This window comes from Bombus pascuorum, chromosome 4, assembly GCF_905332965.1.
Source record: "Bombus pascuorum chromosome 4, iyBomPasc1.1, whole genome shotgun sequence".
In the NCBI taxonomy this organism is placed as follows: Eukaryota; Metazoa; Arthropoda; class Insecta; order Hymenoptera; family Apidae; genus Bombus; species Bombus pascuorum.
The window spans coordinates 13182932-13204885 of record NC_083491.1 but is presented as its reverse complement, the minus strand read 5'-3'; the positions used below and the strand labels follow the sequence as shown (position 1 = coordinate 13204885).

The window sequence follows — 21954 nt, the reverse complement described above, 5'->3', positions numbered from 1 at the left end:
ATAGTTCAGTACATTAATTGCATTAATAGTTGTATATTTTTATAAAGTCATAAGAAAAATTATATAGGTATAATTATATGATGATAACTTTGTTACTTCGGTATCCCAAAACTGACTAATTCAAAGATTACTACTTATAGATACATTATCGAAGTCGAAAGAGTCAAGGAGATTGATACCAAACGCAGATATTGCTACCGATTTAAATATTTGCCACGCTGTTTAGCCAAGTTTCTCATACATCCATATAGAATCAAGGATTTTAGATGATCAGATGATCAGAATATGCAATGACAATGGCTAGGGCATTACCTAATTGCGCAGCGACTGCTACATGACAACCAATTACTACTAACGTATTTGACCATTTGACCGAAACAGATAATCATGTCGATTAGGTAATCAAGTGAAGTAATAGACGTTAGGTGTGTCGTAAGAGAAGCAACCACGAATATCAGAGGTGTATCTGGCGGATCTGGTGAGTTAGCTTGACGATAAGCATCGAGTTGGAAGCATGATAATTCGTTCCAGCTAACGTTCATGGCGCAAAGGTAGCTAATTAGGTGGTGCTGTTGTCGGTGCTAATAAACGGATGTGTTGACGCTAATACAATATACTGTCGCAGCATAGAGCGAGAGGATCGGATAGGTAGAGTAACTAACGGCACGCCTGAATTATCCATTAATGGACAGCGATGTTGCGGCCAACTCCGATTCATTCGATTATTTGCGACACTGTAAATAACAGGTGAACCGCCCTTGAAATGAACGATTTCTGAAATATTCGTATCCGCATTCGTTTAACACGTTGATTCGCACGGTAATCATCCGTGACCCACATTACTGAGCTTTTACGACTGATAAAATTTCATGGACTATTGAACTTTTAACAGTGAAAATGACTTTGGCAATATTGTCAGAAAACAAGCGCGCAAATGCGATATAATATTTTGCAGAAATTAAATGTATGATGCAGTGTATTTCAATCCATCACGACTTCCAGGGCAAAATATATAAAATTCGCGTGACCGTTTACTTTCTTAACTATAGCGTGCGCGAACGAGTATCTAGATATAAACATTTTTTTATTTTCTGGCGAAAATATCATAGAACGATTGGATATTTTTTCTTCGTGTTCTCTAGTTTCTTGAATATTTTACAACGATTTTAAGCAAAAATTTCAAATATTGAAACTTCACACATTTCAACATTAGTAGGATAATCGTAGTATGTTACCTACTTATAATACTTTGTTATATGAAATCCTTTTGTTTCAAATGTCGCATGGTATCAAGACTAGATACAGTGTAACAACTAGTTTCTTATTATTTTACTATTTTATCGAGATACGAAGATTATTTTCAATCTTATAAATACAACGTATGACATTCGACTCTGTAATTCGAAGGAGTACTGAATATTAATTAAAAATTATATATATATATATTTCCGCGTTTATTAGTGATTAATCATGACTATATGACTGACTATATGACATTTCTTTTTCTGCGCATGTTTGTCATAGAGGTGAAAATTTCTTCAAAATAAAGCACCTAATCGTTTTTTTGATTGACACGGTCACACTGACCGCGATGAGGTTGTATTGAATTTTGAAAATGTTCCTCAAGGGAGGGAGGTGGTTTATGACAGCATTGTTCTACCAGTTAGTTGTACGTAGTGGTACCCGTGATTGCCTAGCGTGCCAAGCGACTATGGAACAAGTTGGAATTTCCCTTAATTTGGGCGTGCAGATATTCACGCCGCGTTGGGTGCCAAAAACTCAAATTAAGCTTTACAGACATTTACTTCTCTATCAGTTAGTATAATTGCAGATCATTCTAAATAACAAGTAAAGACATAAATTAGGATTTTTTAACTTTTATTTCGCAATTTCTTCGGTAAAATATTTTTTAAAACCTGGAGAAAATATTACAACATTCCTTGGCATTTCCTCTTGAAGAAAAATGGATCGATTCGATCGAGACTAATCGTTTTGGATGAATTAAACAATAATTATGTATTCTAATAATTTAATTTAACAAACTTCAAAGAAATTGAATAGAAGAATTTGATTTCGAAATCGCTCATATATATCGATGATTTGCTAACGAAAAGATGAATAATTTATTTTATTTAAAACGAAAGCAGATTGCATCAAAGATAGATCAAAGGTTGATGGTACTTCCTGCGGAGTAAACGAGGAAAGCCGAAGACGAGAAAATAATCGAAAAAGGGCCTTTACCAACGAAGAGAAATATATAACCAGTTGAGTGGTTTTCAATGGATCGTTCTGTAGAGACGATGAAGCTTCCGATCAATTCGATATAAGTTTGAGACAAAAATAACAGAGAACAAAGAAATTACACTCGCAATAACGGTTCCATCGACTTTCGGTGAATTTTTTTGTATATCCTGTATATGATTGCTAAGATAACGAGTTTGCAAGCGGATTCTCTTCACTCCGAAACTTTCAGACGTACGTTCACGCTCACTGGTACAAAATAGTTTGTCCTATATATAGATATAAGGCGGGCTTTTCTACTTTCTTCAACAGAGGGGCCATATTTTATAACGCGTTTTTACAAAGTTACAACGAATATTATATCTAACGCAACACGAAATATGTATGTGTATATGTACAATAAATAAATATAAAAAAATTTTTTCGAACATGACAATTAATATTACAAATTAAACAAAAATCATTGTAATTACACGTAGTTTTCAGAGTACAAGTAAGGAAGTATTATGAATACATAAGCAACAATAAGTATTTCCCGGTTACATTTGCAAACGAGTTTATCATTTATATAACAAGTTATCATTAAAATCATAGACACGTAGTTATAAATTAAATGTATAAAATGAAAATTCAAGCTACAGTGTAATTTTTGTATACAATATACGTGACGATTCTATAATGTATTTGTTAGGGGAAATTATGGTCCTCGAGGAAATACATGTTGGCTATTTCATTCCTTATTTGAACAGCTGAACTTCCTTGAACAGGTGCAGAAATTAATAGCCCCAAAGAGCATTGATGTGTTCACTATTAAAACGCACATGTAAGAATAAGCAGTTCATCAGACTTGCTTCCGCGACAAGACTGTACCACCTGCACAATTTCGCAAGAATTCGTTGCTCATTGATATTTTTTTAATTATTCACGAACAGTACACTGTTCAAAATGATTAGAGGATCGTTTTCCATCTCACTGAAATTTTTATATCAACTTCTTGCATCTGTCCTTTTTTAAAATGATTGTTTTTAAAATCAATTTTCTTTACGAACGAAGTTGATATATACGAATAAATTTGTAATATATTGTGAATAATTGCAACGTAAATAAATGTGATCAAACGTAAATATATTGAAACCTGATTAATAGAATGAAAGCGTTCAAAGTAACGACCCTTCGATTATTCCGTGCAGTGTAGCTTCGATAAAATATTTTAAATTCTATGAAAAATCAATCCAATCCACTGTTCTCAGTCTTTTCCTGCACAGTGTTGTTGCAATTAACCATCTCTTGGATTCCAGTTAAAACAAACACTTGCTTTGTCGCAGTTGAAGCATTTCGCTCAACACGCAAGCAAGCTGAGCGAACGTGTTTGCGTACTCCGGCAAGCTTCGCAAGTTTTGGTCTATGCTTGAATTCGGTAGCTGACTGTATTCGGTGACAGCAGCTAAGGCCTGTAACAATCCGACATCGACGCCTCTTACATGAAATTACTGTTAAACGCATACCATTTAGAGTACGTTCTTGATCTAATCTGATTTGTCTTTGTCGAACTGTCTAAAACAGAACTGCTAGATCACACATTTCTCCAGAGACTTTGGAATTACTTATTATTTATTTGACGACAGTAAACTGAAATATTTCTGAAGGACTAAACGAAAACTTCGCGAGAACATTTATGTAACTGGATATTTATTTTTAATGCATATTATGCAAATATTGAAAATAGTTCTACTGTATGTATATTTTGATGGAAAATCGCCTTAATATGCATCAACTGCTAATGAAATTAAAATATTTGGATAGAATATCATTAAACAATATAAACAGATACCGATATATTAATCAATTACTTCATATACATCTCATGAAAAGTTTCAAATTATTTCGACGCATATCTATTCACGGACTCCGATAAAGCCGGCAGATATTCAGTCCAACATTCAACCCAATACTTTCCAATATAATCATAACAGTCGTGCCTTATTATTGATCCAATGAAATTTTTAAATCTTTTATATAATACGTGCAATATATATATAAATATATATATATATATATATATATATATAGATAGATAGATAAACGTTTTCTGTGGCAAGTGTTGAAATACCTTCGTGAGCCACTGTACGTTCACGAATAGTACGAGAGGACGTTCCTCTTAATTATATATTCATAGCAATGGAAATGGTAAGGCCGAAGGAACGAGGATAGAAAGTAAAGTCAATAGAAATGAAATATCAATGCTAACCTCCTTGGCTTGCGCGCCAACTGCCTCTCCAATATGGGATCTAAAGTGTTTTTCGATATCTTGAAAAATTCCAATGATACGACGCGGCCATTTCGGCCTTTCTTCTTGATTTTATTTCTCGTGCTCGATGTCTACCTTCGATATTACTACGTTCCAGAGCGTTCCTGCTGCACCGCTGCAGCCGTGGAAATCGACTGTGGATTGAAGTGTTTTTATACACCTAGGATGATGATAAGACGTTTCTTCCGCTCTTTTTTCTTCGATTTTCACCGATTGATCCACTTTGAAATCGTGGTAAGAAAGGTCAGGAATCCGATATTTCCATAGTGGCCAAAAAGTGTCACACTTTAAAGTTTTCATGAATTACTTCAAATTTTAAGTAGTGAATTTAACGCTTATCAAAAATTTACTTCCGATTTAGTTCTAACTGTGGCCTATGAGTGTACTTTGATATTTCTATTTTATGTTTCGATTTGAAACGAGAAAGTACCTGATGAAATGCAGAAAAATTACGGACGTAAGGAAAGAATAAAAATTAATTTTTATAATTAGCATACTCGTATCGAATACGACACCGTGACTTACAGTGCATCGCATCAGCGTCTAAAGATATTTCGAAAAAGAAGGACGTATACAAACATTTTTGTGGTTCACGGTAAAATTATATCGTAGTGCTTTGTCTGTTAGACGCAATTCGTGCGCACCGTTATAAACACGTAGGTCCGTGGCTATTGCTATTCGCATAATCCGCGAACAGATAAGATACAGGACATCATTGTTGTATAGAGTAAAGACACGCAAGGCTAGGCATATGCGGAGGCAGCTGCACGCATAAAATGGACCGATCTCCGCCAAGCGGAGAATTTCAAAGGCGCGTGGCGAACTTCGCATAACGATGCAGTCTCCCTGGAATGGTAGCACGGAAAGAAGATGGCCGAGTACCATCGTGAGCGCGCTAGCCCATTGTTGCACCATTTAGATATATTTCATTGGGAGTGACGTGCACGAACGAGCAACGTTCCTTCTTGGAATAAGCCTCTATACCGCTTCGGTGAATGCATGCACCGTGTAGAACCTTAGTCAACGCATTAAATAACTCCGGGACTGTATTCAGACCAAATATTTCCCCTCTCTCTGCCCCCCTCTCTTTCTCTCTCGCGGATGAAAACTCTGCTTCGCGACCACTTATTGTACCTACTGATATCCATAACTGTTTGCTTTACAATGCCACCGCATTTGATAATACGATACGGATTATGCTGTTCCATTAAAGAACATCGCAAAACTAAATTGAAAGGTCAACCAGAACGGACAACTTCGTGAAATAATTGCGATTCTATTTAAATGCCTATATTCAATTATAATTTACTTTGAATGGTGAACATATTTCTGCGTGAATACTTTTCATTCTAGGAATTCTGAATAAAATGAAAGTTAGTTTTTTTAAATAAAGGTTGCAGCCTGTGTCTCTGTTATTCTGTTCTATACGAAGGTATTTAATAGTTTGATATAACAGATTTTGGACAATAGACCTACAAGTTTAACGAAAATCGTTTATCTTTCTAATGTGTAATATATGTAAATTGTTTGTATGTACGTATTCTATAGAAACTTCTTGCGTATTTGACAAAGTATTGGCTATATTTTTTCCTTCTCTGTTTGTTTTTCAGTATTTGTACAGTGTTGCGTATTAAGTACTCATAAAAGGTTTGGGATATGATGTACGTTAAACAGATTGATAGATGTAAAAACCAACACATTTAAGAGAATAGTACATACATATGAATCGTTACAATGACTGTTCGCATTTCAAATTATTTCGAAAGTCATTGTTTATATGAATATACGAGTATCAGAATGGCGTGCCAATTTGAAATGTTTTATACACCAACCAAAGTGAATTTAATATTTCTTTGTATGAAATTATTACATTTCATTCTTCTTTTCCATGCAAGTGTTACATATAGGATATAATAAACTAGATATATTTTTAAATATAAGGGAAAAATTAAAAACAAGAATGCAGGCAATAAAATAAAAAAAATAGAAATATATCGCTCTAATCCTGATATTTAAATCTGTGAGTCGTATTCATCAAACAGTGATCCCAAGTTTTGACAAACACGAAATCACGCAGAGGCAATCGAAACAAGGGAAACGGTTCATAAAAACATATATACATTTTTTGTTGTTTCGGTTGTGAAATATAAAACCCAACGAATTTTAAAATACGTCGTTTGAAAATCGAATCAAAACGATGAATTGTAACAGAAATGTTTTTGTATAATCATCGAATCGATTGCTACCTCAAACGTAAATGCTAATGCATGTATCATATTCCAATTCAGAAAAACATTAGAATATTTCCTACCTTTTCTTGCTATAAAAACTTAAAAAATTTCTTACTTCATAAATATTAGGTTGTAATATACATTCGTCCTATTTGCATTATTCTGTTATATTAATCGGAGAAAACGAGACGAATATATATTACAACCTGATATTTCTACAATTCGTTGTCTGGTTGTTTTTAATAGATATATACAATTAACGCAGTTTCACCTTACTTTAATTAAAAATAAATATGGCTCTCAGAATATAGCTCCAAACCAGTTACTTATGAACATATTATGCTTAACCAACTACTTAACAAGTTTCTGAAACATAAATCGACGAAATATCTTAGAGCACCTATACGTTATCAAAAAAGATAGACTAACTTCCTAAAAGTTTGTTATTATCATTGGAGTTTCGACAAGAATTTCTATAAACATCAAGGAAGCAAAATGTTATCCTTTCACATATACATTCTCAAATTTCCTGTTCCTTGAGATATCTCAGTCTAACAACATCTTGAACTAAGATTCGTTTGAAATTTATGCAACACGAATAGGGCCAGTCTGTTAATAATATGGTACTCTCATCCAGTTGCTTGTCTTTGCCGGTTAAAACAATGAATACGTCCTACTTTTACTTGGCAAATGAAAGGCACTCGTAGAATTACTGAACTGGAGTTTTCTCCGAGTCTCTTTTAAATCTTAAACAGTGACAAATGAACCTACGAAGTCCGTGCAACCAAGCGACTTACCGTTAGGCGGGAACTCGTAGAACAGCGCAGACCTTGGGCTCAGACAACTGGAACAGAGGAAAATTACGGTTAAAATATGCTAACAATTAAAACAGCGATACTATTTGCGTCCTAATTTGTTGGTTACCAACCACAGTTCCGCAATTTTCATTTTAAAAGCGAAGCAGCGATCGAAAATTACAAACATAGAAAGAAACTTTTGCCATTTCTAATTTTTGTATAGCATACCAATTTTTTCCGATCTTCTCTTAGCTTGAATTGTCTGTACATAGTTAGAGATTCATTATACATATATTAACTCTAGAACACTATCGACTTTTAATATGGAGATGAATACCACTATACATGGCCAGTTAGAATTACAGTAATATAATAAAAATATATATGTAAATATTTGGAGACCACAAGAGAGATTTTCTGGTTTAAATGTTACTTTATGATCGAAAAGGAGGGTTTTAATATGACGTAATTGAGAATAAACAAACTGTTAACTCAAAAGATGCAAGGTTTTCAAAAATATCTAGTAAGTTGACACAAACTTTTTTAGAAGCTGAAAACGTAATTATTAGGACAAGCACTGTATCTTAATATTTCCAATATTATAATATATTACAATATATTCAATATATTATATATACAATATACTCAAAATTTTAAAGAGTACAAAAAACACATATTTAGCTCCAAAACTGGACAAAGGAATAGTTGCACTAATATGAAATCGATTAACGGATTTCAACATTTCTTATCATACCTTTTGCTCGCAATCTTCAAATTTAAGTTCTTTCACATGTGCATGAAAAAACATCTACGAATAAAATATTAAAAGAAATTTTCCAAAGCCCTACGCTAATTTCGGTTCTGTGAAACCACTTCGATTATTCAATAAAACAACCGTATGTACCTTGATGCGTAACCACATGCCATAAAATATTCCGCGCTGACTGAGCAAATGACACGGCGCGAGAAACAACAAATGGCAATGGCGGCTGTATCCAAGGTACAGGCCATCTTGTCCTCTTAAGCCACGGTATTTGTCCAAGTATTCCAAGTACTCAGCAGAGTAAAGGGGTCTCGGTGATCTCGAACGGTAGATCATGCTGGAATGCGCGCACAATGATTTCCGGTTAGCACCAAGGATCGTGTTCAGCAAGACTAATCGTCTTATTGGTCTGATCGACGAAACTGGTCCCCGATTCTATCGATCGTTCTACAAAGAGATCTATCGTTGGGAACACAAGCCAAGTCTCGTAGAGGGCACGAACGTATGCGTATGGCTAAAGGAAAGGGAGAAGATGGAGAGTATCGGCTAGATCGACAGTCCACATGCCAGAGAATTGGTAATAGATGGTAACGTGGCATCCATGTGTCCCGATACAACGTTCTGTAATACTAACCGCATACTAATAGCGCCCTTTGACGAAAAGCTAACATCTCAACAAACAAACCATGTTGCGATTCCTGTTCAACCCCTCTTCGAACCACTCTATGATTCTCTCTTCCTCTCGCGTCTCCTTTCTCGCTCACTCACTAGCTCTACTAACTCTACCGTTCTCTTCCCTTTATGTCGAGCAAGATGTGACGATTACTTCGAGTGACCCCTTGTCCGAACTGTTCCTGAATCGCTTATGTGCGAGCGGACAATGTTCATTACACCATCTAGTTTATTGCTGGTATCTGATTACTGTACTACGGATTTTTGGGTGTTTCTGGGGAATTTAAAAGTACAACGATCTACAGAATACACGTAATATGCAGAAATATATAAAATATTCAAAAAGTAATTGGACTGTGGATGTTTATGTAAATTTATATTTCGATGAATGGAATTAGACTGACGGAATCTAATAATGATTCATCCATGAAGTATTATAATGAGTTTCATACTTTGCATATATTATATATTTTTACGTATCGTGCGCATTTTCTGAATTTTTGACCTCTCAAATTATTTTACACATGCAGAAACATCTACGGTTTAGTGTAATAGTTAATATGCAAAAGAAATTTTTACTTCTAAGTTCTATTCTTTTAGACGCACAAATAAAAATACGAATTTGTAAAAGATCGTTAATCCTCAACGATATGATCGCAATTACTCGAAAATAGTAATATTTTTCAAATACATATTATATTTATATCACATATAGATTTCGAAAAAGGAAATTTTCATTCCAAAAGTCGCACGTTAATTTCATATCTGTGATTACACTCATTTTCTAAAATTTACTTTAAACTGAAATTTAATTAGAAATTCGCATTGAAATTTTCTTTTTCCTATAAAATTTCCTTATACAATAATATATATACATAGAAAGGACGTATATATGAATATTAATTAAAAACGGAGAGACAAATAGATTTTCGTTTAGTAATTAATATTTTATTCATTATAGTATAATTTGTTGAATAAAATTTTTTAATGGACGTACTTTTAATTTTTCCAGAAAAAAGCCACGTATATGGTTAACAGTGCAGAGGACATTTGGATAGAGACGTAGAAACGGCACGTATTCAATATGTTGCATTAACGTGATTCGAGTATAATCACGCGCGATACATTTGTAATAACGGATGAATTTACGCATAAATCGTAGCTTCCATCATTACTTCGTCGAAAGCAGACGATCGTCCATGGAATTCCTGACGATATCATAGTTTCAGTCACGACAACCTGACTAATGAAAGAATAATATTCGTAGATAATTGTAACCTTTAATAAGATCAGGATCATTACTATATTATTATATATATTCATCGCCGTTATAAAATAATGATTTTCTTATATCACTTAGGCTTCAATGCCTAATTATCGACATTAAATCATAACGGTTTATCAACTTCTTGTATGACGTTTTTAATAGTCGCCGAAGTCAGTATTAATTACGTACTGCAATAATATAGTGAGAAATATAAAATATTGAAATATCATACATATTTGAAATATAGGGAAAAAATACGGTAAGGCACATTTTCTGCTTTTTACAAGAGCACAGCTTAGAAATTCAGTAAAAGGTTTTTCGTTTGTGGTTTTCATTTGTAATAAGTGATATTGAATCTGAAGAATTTAAATTAAATTTAACATTGAAACCAAATTCTGCTACACACATATATACACTTCTTGAAAGTACAAAATTCGTTAAATTGGAATTCTTCTATGTATGAGCTGGTCAAAAACCATAATGATCGATTCAACATAAATTATAATAAAAAGTATTAAAAAAATAATAATATTACAAACAATATCTTCTTAAATTTACCTCGTTAAATTATTTAATTTATTATTATTTATGACATTCTCTTGAGATAAATGGCATTCTAGAACAATTTGTTTTTTAAAGACTGAATATAAATCCTGTATCTATGTAAATATTATCTGTGTAATGGAACACAAAAATTCAGTGCTAGTAGATTTGATCAATTTGGTTTTTGAGAGGTTCATATAAAAAAAAGGAAAAGAAAATTAAAGGACAGTTCTTGCAATTAGTAGCAATAAGAACAGGCGTGTATATCTTCCATTTGAACAGCAATTATGAATAGTAATGTTATAGTTGCAAGCAAGAACTGAACACACATGGCGACGATAATGGACGATCTCCGGTAGAGAACTTCATAACTATCAGCATTTGAACACAATGCATACCTGAACTTTAATGGATAGATGGTCCCAGAGGGCGTAGATAATGCCTTAAGAGACACCGTCCGAAAATTCATAACTTTTCTGGAGTGAATTTCTCCACTTAATAAAACTTTTACAAGAACACATCCAAAGCGGGAGAACAAATTACATAACGTCAAGACAGTTAGAAAAAGAGAAGAATTTATTGGGACTCTGTGGTCTAGACTTTTAGATATTACATTTTTCCGGAATATTTCGAATTTTTTTTACAATTTTTTGTACTTTAAAGACCTTTAAAACTTTAGAATTCTTACTTTCAAAACTTTAAATGTGTTAGATCTACCTTTAGCTATTGAGACACGAAGAAACGTTTTATATAAAGATCGTTTGATTTCACGGATTTCACGTGGAGATTTGATTATCAGTAAAACGATATTATTTCTGATTTTCAATGTTATCGTCATTAATCTAAATCGAAGATCGGATATTACAAAGCAGAAAGTTAAAAACACTACGCTTCCGCCTAATTTTGATCGTAAACGATTTTAGGATAAAAACGGAACATGGAAACATCGCGATTTAGTAACGGTTATAAATCTAACTGCGAAAAAGGCTTTAACGAAACTTAATCTTTTAAACATGATGAAGTAGCTGGTGTGCAATCGCGGAATGCATCATTAACCATGTGACAAACGAAGATCCCACGGTCGTATCTACAACTATAAATTAGTAAACAGGATCCATCCGTCAATCAGACACGTGTATCTTGACGCTAATGAATTCTATGATCATCGTTTGTGTTACGCTGAATCTAACAATAACGTACAAGACATTGTACAATACCTCATCTACTTAAGAAATAAATAATTAAGTACTGTAACAATGAAATCTATCTGTGATTACTATATTATTACAGTTTCATTACATTAATTTATATTGTTATAGTTAAAATGATTCAGGAATTAGTATTCAGAGACTAGTTGGTACTTGACAATCAATTTATATTCAGATTTAGGTGGAAGTTTACGCGTTTTAGGTGAATTTATAGTTATACGAGTGCTGTATAACACGGCATGGATCATTAGGTATGTGATGCTCAGTGGTTGGAGTATTTTATGCTCCGTTTGTTTATGCTATTGAACAACTCCAATCATTTGATTTGACAAAGAATTATACAGACTGCGAATAATATCTTATGACAAATTACATTATGTTTGAAACTTCATATTGTTCATTATTTTCCTAAATGGTATATAAAAACAGGTCTATAAGCAATTATAAATATTTAATATTCAAGAATTCATGAGTTCAAGAATTGTTACATTTCAATATATTAAGCTTAAAATATAATTTCTATAAAATTGTGTAATGTTTTATAATCGATTAACGAATAGAAAAGAAGAAATATGAAATATATTTCTTTATACAAACTTGTTATAGTAGAAAAAGCAATTTATTGCAGCTTTTTTATATTTGGAAGTGTTCAAATACAATTTTAAAATATCTAACGCATCTTGTGAACAATAAAATGATCGATCTATACTTCGTTATCGTATATGTAATAATAGCACATCACATAACACTCCTGGAACTAAGGTACAGAATTATATAATTAATACAGTAGAATGCTCGTCAATCGATCGTCACCGACGAATAATTAATTGCACGCAGGAATTGGATGAACTCCGATGCCCACTTATATAATTATTCTACGAAATAGCATCTCGTGCAGGTTTATATTTCATTAACTCCTTAAATTAAAAATACGCTCAGGCAAAGTTATGGAAAATTCTCGAGACTACATCAGACATTAATTAATTTTAAATTAAAATCTACAGATTCCACAGACACTGTATAAACAATAACATTCTTGCTTTCAAACAAGACTTGTGTATAACCTTCATGTAATATTATGTAAATTTTTTTATCTTTAAAATATAGGAATTTATTTTCACAGCAACTTAATTTTTCGTTACAATTTACAATGTAAGTAGATACGTAGATAAAACTACACTATAGACACTTTAATACAAATTTTTGTGAAATATCTAATCAATATATAAATTTGTTGAAGCTGGTAAATAAAAATCATTATGAACGAAGCTATTTAGTACGATATGTTTATTAAAGAAGATAATTTTCAAGATTAAAAATTAAAATCCCTTTCCATAAAAAAATTGTACAATATAACTTTAATATGTAACATTAATATAACAATTAATTGTAAATGAAACTGCAATAAATCACAGTGAATTGTTTATAAATCTAAATTTATTTTGCTAATTAATTCTAAATTAAAATGCAATAAATCGCCTAAATTCTTTTTTGATATTTTTCTGTAGTAATTACTTTTAGATTAAAATGCAATAAATTGTCACATGGGAGTTTATATAATAGATCTAAATTCTTTCCCTTATATATTTTTCTACAATGAAAGAAACGAGGCAATTATACCAAAGGATTATGAAAATGCGGGAATTAATTCGGTATGCACAGTAATTGATTCGGTAGTGAATGGCAATGTATTTATGAAGTAAATAAAGTCTGGAATCTTCAGGAGAGCAAATCGTCCGAGCTTATCGTGGTTTAGCAAAGTCAGAGAACTGCCTGAGGTAAGTGTAGCTGAGAGAGTCACAAAAACACGCTTATCGTGGCTGCAAGAAGAGAATAATACAGGTTCACAGGCTCAGGACCGTGGTTATTCGCGCGTGCACGAAAACAGATAATGCCAGCGGCAAGATAATGGAATTTAATAACGACCTCCTTTGTCTCTTTCTCTATTCACGATTCTGAACTACAGAAAATGGAGAGTGTGCGCAGCAGTCTGTTGGTTAATTAGCAATTAAATATCAAGCAGCTGGCGTAAAGGTGCGCACAGATGGTATTTCGGATCAGGTAAGCCACTTAACAATGGGCAATTATGTATAATAAAGAGGCCATACCAGTTAAGCATTGTTCGTGATTAGTTGCTTGGATGAGTATTCGGATAATTCAATCTAACCGTAGCTTGTAAACAAAGCTCACAAACATATAATTTCCAAATTTCATCGAAAATCCATATATGTTATCGTTCGTAAGTATTCGGACACTTTCGAAGCTGCAGCAATATGTGAATTTTATCAAAAGTCTACAAATTGGTGACGAATTAGTAATTAGAATTAACATTTACTATCTTCTTATACAGTCGCCAAGATGGAAATTGAAATTTTCTATTAAAAAATATAGCAATAATATACTTTACTATTTACTAGAATTTGCTACAAACTTACATTCGATGTTTAATTATCGCTTTAACATATCGCTAAGACAAAAGTCTTTCTATCCGTTTTCCTTTCAGAATATATTATAGATAAGAATGGTATCTCTCAAATGTAGAATAATCGTAGCTTACCTTTGATAAGGCTGTTGATGTCCACCTGGCGTTACTGCAGTGGTGTTTTGTGCGGCAAGAGCAAGTTTCTGTTGTCGTTGTTGAAGCATCTGCCTGCTGAATACTCCGTATCCAAAGCCATAGATTTCGTCCTCTTCCTTATCGCTCAGACAGCTCGAGGGCTGGACAAAAATAGGGGACATTCTTTAGTTCTGGCTTTTTCTACTGAAAGAATTTTTGCTTGCGCGATACTAGAATTTATAGTGGGAAGAAGAAAAGGAATAGTGTCATTCAATGATTCTTCTTATAATTTTTTAATATTTAGTTAGAAATTGCTTTCAAATTTTCCAAATATTTCCTTTAAATTAATAATTCTATATGTTCGCGTATATTTAAGTTTCTCATAGAGGTACAAATATTTACCACAGTTTAATAATAATTTGAAAGACAAATAAAAGAAAGTGCAATAGATCTCCATTATTAAAGCACGTTTTCGAATACACAAAGATTTTATTACGGTATACTTAATTACTCCGTGAGATCATAACTCCATAGATCTCTGAAAAGATTAGCCTTAATCGATAATCGATAGAAAACTCGATTAACCACGTGGAAACCCTGAGCATCGAGCAATAACTGATTTAAAACAGGATCAATGGATCTACACGGTTAATCCCCTTAAACCAGTTCGGCAAGTTGCCCCCGGAGGACTTTCAATTCCACGATGGAAAGTGTTTAGTTCTTGTGAACTACTTACCGCTAAATCCCTCTTACAAAGAACAGAACTTAAGTGCTCGGTAAGTGATTTATTTTTCTTCCAAACCTTTGCTTCTTTCCTTTAAGTATTCTTATGTAATTCTTCTTTTTGTTACAGTAAATCAAAGAAATTTAATAAATAAAAATTGTTCGCCAATTAAGCAATTAATATTTAAAATTGTACAGTAGCTAATGACAAGTTACGCAACATATCAGTCAATTGTAATAAAAAAGGAGTTGCAAATTAACTAAGCCGTAATTGTACTTTTGTTGAGAAAGATAAATTTCATCTATAGAAGAAATCTACATATTTAAACTGATTTCTTATATCTTATTTAACAGCAAGGATTCTTACTTCTTGATCACATTAATAAGAAAATCTAAATAAGAAAATCCCTGGATATAGTAATTACAATAAATAACCAAATAAGCCTACATCGATGTTAAGCATTATATAAAACGTTCACCTTATCCATCGTTAGTTCACTTTGCATGTGCATCAGTGAAATTGTGCGCCATATCATGTAAAACTATTACAACAAAGTACGAGAGATGTAACGGTTAGCTTTTCGTAGCAAACGTATTAATTTAGCGCGGGCAATATTCGCAATTAGAATGGCACACTACTTATCATTCACAAGTTGGGATTCACAATTCCAGCGGGGAAGCAATCTGTACCATTTGGCTTGTAATTTTTCAAAGAGAGCCTCAATTTCTATATACATTTATCAATGACTGCGTTTGAATCAATTTTTTTCATAAGAAGGATCGCAAACGCTTAAAGCATAATTCCCACCTATATAGCCATAACAACTAGAAGAGTAACAATAGAATTAATTGTACGTTCTGAGATGGAAACAAACCTCATATAAATTTTGCTTGCAAGTTTTACTCATTTTGCTATTATTTGTTACATGAAATAATTGCTACTTATACTGTATGCGCATGCTGTAAAACTCGATAAAGAAAAACGCTATTGCCAAATAAAAAACAACATTACTTAAATATCGCTTAGAATTTTTGTTTACTTTATTCTGATTTTATGATTAACATCTCTTTATCTCTTTTAAAAAAGGTAATACGTAAGTTCTACGGAACAAATGTTAATTTTATTAAGATTTATATTAAACAAATATTGAATGACATTTGTAATCTCATGTCACGTAAGAATCATGAGGATAACTCAAACATAATCTCCCTCTTGAATGACGCGTTCAACTAATGGTGTACGCAATTAAATACTACGATATTACACATGAAACACGTACATGTATTTAACACGCAATGCTAAGCCTAATCAAGCGTGTATTAGCGATACCTTAATACAAACACCGTATATTCCCTGGCGGTGCGTTACATTATGTAGTAATGTCAAAATTCAATAAGCAATTCGGTCGAACTACAGTCATTCACCAGAAAATCCACCTGTTGCGTATTTCTGCAACAATTTACTATATGTCCTTCGTTTCGGATGAAACTATTTAAGGAATTTATCCTAGCATGCGGTAGTTATGCTAAAACGCGTGTTTTTCATTCCTTACTAGATCAACGAATTCGCTGAATGTGTTTACGCTAAATATAGTGAAATTTTTTAATTTGTCAAACTACATATGTATTTCTATTATTATTTTATGCTAAGAAATCTTTGATCTCTGTTAACATTATTTTAGTTGAAGAGTAAAAGAGAAAGTATGTAATGTCACTAAATTATTCCCTATCGAGTGATACGTGTTTAATAAATCCAGGTATTTTCAATCCTAGTGACATGGGAAAACGCTAGAAGTATAAACGACACTTCGAATTAAGAGTCGAGTCCTTTAAGATTTCTGTGTCTTCAAGATCAGCGCCTGGCTTATATTTGATATATATCACTGAATTTGGATAAACCGCTTGTATACTACTTGAAGATATTTGGATAACTACACTAAGTAACTTTTGAGAGCGGTATTTAGAATTCTTTTAAAAGAGAATTACTTTTTTATCCCTTTTCTCGAAAACAGAACATAATATAATAACGGACTTACAGATACAAATTCATATATTTCATAGAGGAACTAGTATTTTATATTATAAAGAACCTCGTTTCTCTTCCCGGTTTCTTCTCAATTAATTTCTTTCAATTACGATAACTTGCGCAACAACTTTCATAGATTCTTATAAAAATAGAAATAATACAGGATATAATTAATGAAGTACAGACTTTCATGTATTTATGGAAAATTTGAAAATGCAAAGATATATAAAATATCCAAAATATAGCATTCATTATGATATTTAATTTATGTATTACATTTAATACAATAATTATATTATATTTCGTACGACAATTTTCTACTTAGATTCCACTTTCTCAATTACAAAAATACGAATTGACATAAATATCCGCGACCTAATAATTAAATGCAATTAGAAAATAGATATTCCTACGAAACTACATGAAGTTGAGAAAAGCTAAGTCAACCGTAACATTTTCTTTCTCTTCCTACAGAAACAGAATGCCCCGTGTTTATCGCGTGATCTTACATGACTAAAAACTATTATGCACTTTAGAACGAGCTATAATTAACGGTGGAACGGAAAAATAGGCGTAATTATAGTGGCATATGTAACGGGGGAATTCGTACAAAGCGAAGAAACAAAAGCGGGAAAGGAAGAGAGAGTCGTAAAAGATAAATAGAAAGGACAGGATGAAAATCAAGAAGCGAAAGAAAGAGACGGATTTACTCACCGAGTATTTTCCGGGCACGTAAATGGGCTGTGAATGACTGGTAGTGAGTTGAGTGTTGGGCATTCTGGGAGAAGCATTTGTTTCACGGCGGCGTAGCTCCTCAAGCGGTTCCAGGACGTCTCCGTAATGCGTTCTGAAGAGGTCTGCATACCTTGAAGCCAGTCCCTCTAAGTATCCCCTCTCACCTTCCTGAAACAGCCATTCGAAAAAGACGAAACATCAAGGAGCGTGCCTTTCAAATGTACCTATATGATACACTAATTGCTACGAACTTAATTTCTTCGAATCTAGCGATGTTAACTAGCAAAGTACCTTTCGAAGAATATTTTCGTGGTACAATATGAATTTTCTCATGATTTATTGCAATCGAGAATATCGAGCTTTTACGGTCAAATTTTTAAACCACATTTGATGGACATTATATATACTGTCATAAGTAGAATATCAAGACATCTCATCGTTACGTTTATTGGCAACGTGTAACAAATTTTATTTTACTTAGTATCTTATATTGTACGATACATACGATGGCAATGAAATTGCAGATTTATAATGAAATAATTAGAAAATGAAGATGGCGAGGACAAGTATCGTAATATTTATTGCTGACAGAGTATATCCTAATATTTCGTTATCTTTCTCAAGAGTTGGAAGACACATTGATATCATATCTTATAATTACCACAGTCATTATTAATGTGTCACTCGACCGTTGATGAAGTAAGGTGCACAACACTGGTGAAACATAAAAATGTACCTTCTTAAATGACGCGGTTTACACCTGAGAGCATGAATTCTGGAAGTTGTGATTTATACACCATGGTTCATAATCCCAGAACTTTGAGTAAAAATACTTTTTTCCTTCTACAAACTGTCCACTCTTGTCTAATTCGAAATTAATCTAATTCACGTATATCCACAAAATTTTCACAGTCAATTTTCAAAAAGTAAAACTTCTAATGTGCTTGTATTACTCTTAATTTTTTTCTTATTTTGGACCATAGAATCTCCCTAAACTTTCTTATGCCACGAATTACAAAAATACGCTTTAATTGTATATTGATATATTTGAAAAACCTATTTTTTTATGACATATGCGCAAAAATACAGTAAAGTACGAGTTTCAACTATATCCCTAAAACATAGAAATCTTTGAATTTCTTTTCCAAGACGATCGATTTACAAATTCATTTCTCCAGACGGAGCTTTCTGAAGACCTATGTACCTGGTGCACACGGAAAGCCGGTGATATTCGTTGTTCTGTGTGTCGGCATGTTATACGATAAGGTGGAAAAGGTAGTCGTGTGTGCAACGAGCACCAACGGAGTCGCGGGAAATGCTAAAGTACGAAGGAAAGGAGGAAAACAGAGCGGAGGAAAAGAGAGGTAAAGAGAGAGAGAGAGAGAGAGAAAGAGCAGAAAGAAAAAGTAACAGAGGAAGATGAAGAAGAGGAGGAAGTAAAAGGAGAAGAAGAAGAGCAGAGGATCAACGTACAACGCTGGAGGAAGTCGCATTAATATTTCACAATTCCACTTTTGCTGGCTCTCGATTTGGCTTGGTACCGTCCATTGAAGGGTTGGCTATGTTCTTTCCTTTCATAAGTTTAAGAAAGAGAGGAAGACGGAAGAGGGACTGAAGACGCGGAGAAAGAGATGAAGGAGAATACTTTGTCTGGCGTGAGTCTCCTTTTATTTACACTCGGAGCGTCGCTATCCATATGCTCGACGTTGTCGGCTATCTCGCAGACTGTCAAATATTCTTCCGTTATTGCGGATATTCCCTACATTTAAATACTACAATTTGTACGTATTATGAATATCGCAAAATTGTCATCTTCTTTTTTCGTATACTGTTCCTGGTTTTATATTAAATCTGTTCGAATCGATTCAATGGATACTTTGAAGATTGTAGCCATATTGAGAGAACTGTTAGTAATATGAAATTGGAATTGAAAAATATTTAGCAAACGATATTGATCGTAAATATTTCTACGAAACAATTGCATTTTGAAATTTTAGAATTTGTATTATCTACAAAGATGAAAAGAGTTTATATGCAATCATTAATTTTGTTATGCGAATTTTTTAATGAAATCGCTACATTTTGATATTCGTTAGAAATCTAAAACATTTTTGTATAAGTATAGCGTCTCAAAACTAATCAAATTTATCAGCTGTTATCCTTTTATATCCTGTTTTTGAATCCTATTCTAAAATGTTGACACATGTGACAAAAACTATTTTGTTTTTACATTTATCTAATTAATAAATATATCATTCCCATAAAAATTGTGATCGATAAATAAGTTTACAGTGTGACTCAAAATTACGGAAAATAGTTATTCGAATAAAAATTCACTACAAATATATTTGGCTGACGAGCCAGACGATACTACTCGTGATAAAAATACCAGATACAAAATTGTATAAGTAGCTTCGAGCACGTTTCGTTTTACTCGGGATGCTGAATCAATCAAAACGAGAGATCAAAATATCAAGATCTAGCCTCTTCAATATTTACGATCGTTACTGTACTGTCAGATAAACGCAGGTGTCAATAATGCATACAATGGGATCTGCAGAGCGTACATTGGTATATACAATGCAATACGTATTGGCTTATGGACGTTCGATGAATCGAGAGCGGAATGAACTCGTCAAACACAAGAGTGTCAAGTGTCAAGATTTTTCACTGCAGTACAATTTATTCACAATGTTCCTCAAAACGTGCTTATTGGAGTATTTTAAGTTTCTATTGGGACAACTATTCGTTTTATTTAATCCTGGTACCTATAAGGAAAAGTGTTGATTGAAATGGAAGGCTATTGTCAATGTTGCTACTACTAAAATCGAATGTAATAACTAAAATCTAATGAAAAATAAAAATCTGCATTGGTAATGCTCAGAACATAAAGATGCATATCTTCAAAGACGAAAACAATTAAGATTAATGTAAATTAGGTTATTAAAAGATACTTTGTACAAAATTGATTTCAGAAAGTGATAACATATTTTACTTCTTAATTTTATTTATCAATTTGAATAGGTTTAAATAGTAGTTTCATACGATTAAATAATTCTTGAAATAACCATTACTTTAAAAATTTGATACAATTATGATATTAAAAGATGATGAGTCCAAGTGGTCAGACAATAAAAATACAGGATATAGAAGTAGATAATTTACAGTAAAATAACTTTTAATTTATTTTAGTATTCAATTGAACGGTTATAATATTGTCACGGAAGATTGCTAAGCAAAATCAAACTTATAATTTATAATTATTTATAAAAGTATGTAGATAGAGAGGAATATCTTGCAGAAAATAGGAGATTTGTGAAACAGTGATTCATCCGGAGGATTAAGTTGGCAAGTTGAAGAATGTATTAAAGGGACGACGAAGAGGCGTGAAAGATGAAAGGGACGAGGAACGAATCATAGTTGTACCATCTTTCCTTCCTATTTCACCTCGATTCCTCTCTTCTCGCGTCCTTATCTATAATCTGCGAGTATTAATTAGAATTCCAATCTACCAGTTTGATACGACGAACCCATTGCCTCGTACTTCTCTTCGGGCTCTTGTTCCAGTCCCTCTTCCCCTTTTCACTCCCCTTTGGTTTTTCTCTGTTTCCCATTCAGTCCTCGTCGTTCTCCTTCGGGGGCTTAACGGTCAAACTGAAACTTTCGAGGCGCGAGCACATAAAGCGAACGAATTTTCCGCGGAGAGCGTAACTCTTTAGAACTTTCCTGCCTCGTAAATTAAAATTTCATCCATGAACGGATAATCGAGGGGTGATTAAAACATTCATTCGTTTATCAACTCAGCCGATCTTCCCCGGGATACGAATCATTCGATTCTGTTTCACGTCGATCTGGTATTTGAACAGTCTTTGATAAGTTTATC

At 33.1% G+C, this 21954-nt stretch overlaps 1 protein-coding gene across 2 annotated transcripts in view; it reads right to left on the bottom strand.

Moving 5' to 3' along the window:
* The window catches only part of LOC132906234 (SAM and SH3 domain-containing protein 1-like), a 376602-nt gene that overhangs the window by 66842 nt on the left and 287806 nt on the right, over positions 1-21954 (bottom strand). For both annotated transcript variants that reach the window (XM_060958233.1, XM_060958235.1), the window contains exons 2-4: positions 18051-18239; positions 14588-14748; positions 7578-7624 (exon numbers count right to left, since the gene is read on the bottom strand). In XM_060958233.1, coding sequence (XP_060814216.1) covers positions 7578-7624; positions 14588-14748; positions 18051-18239 — 397 coding nt within the window. The remainder of the gene's footprint in view (positions 1-7577; positions 7625-14587; positions 14749-18050; positions 18240-21954) is intronic.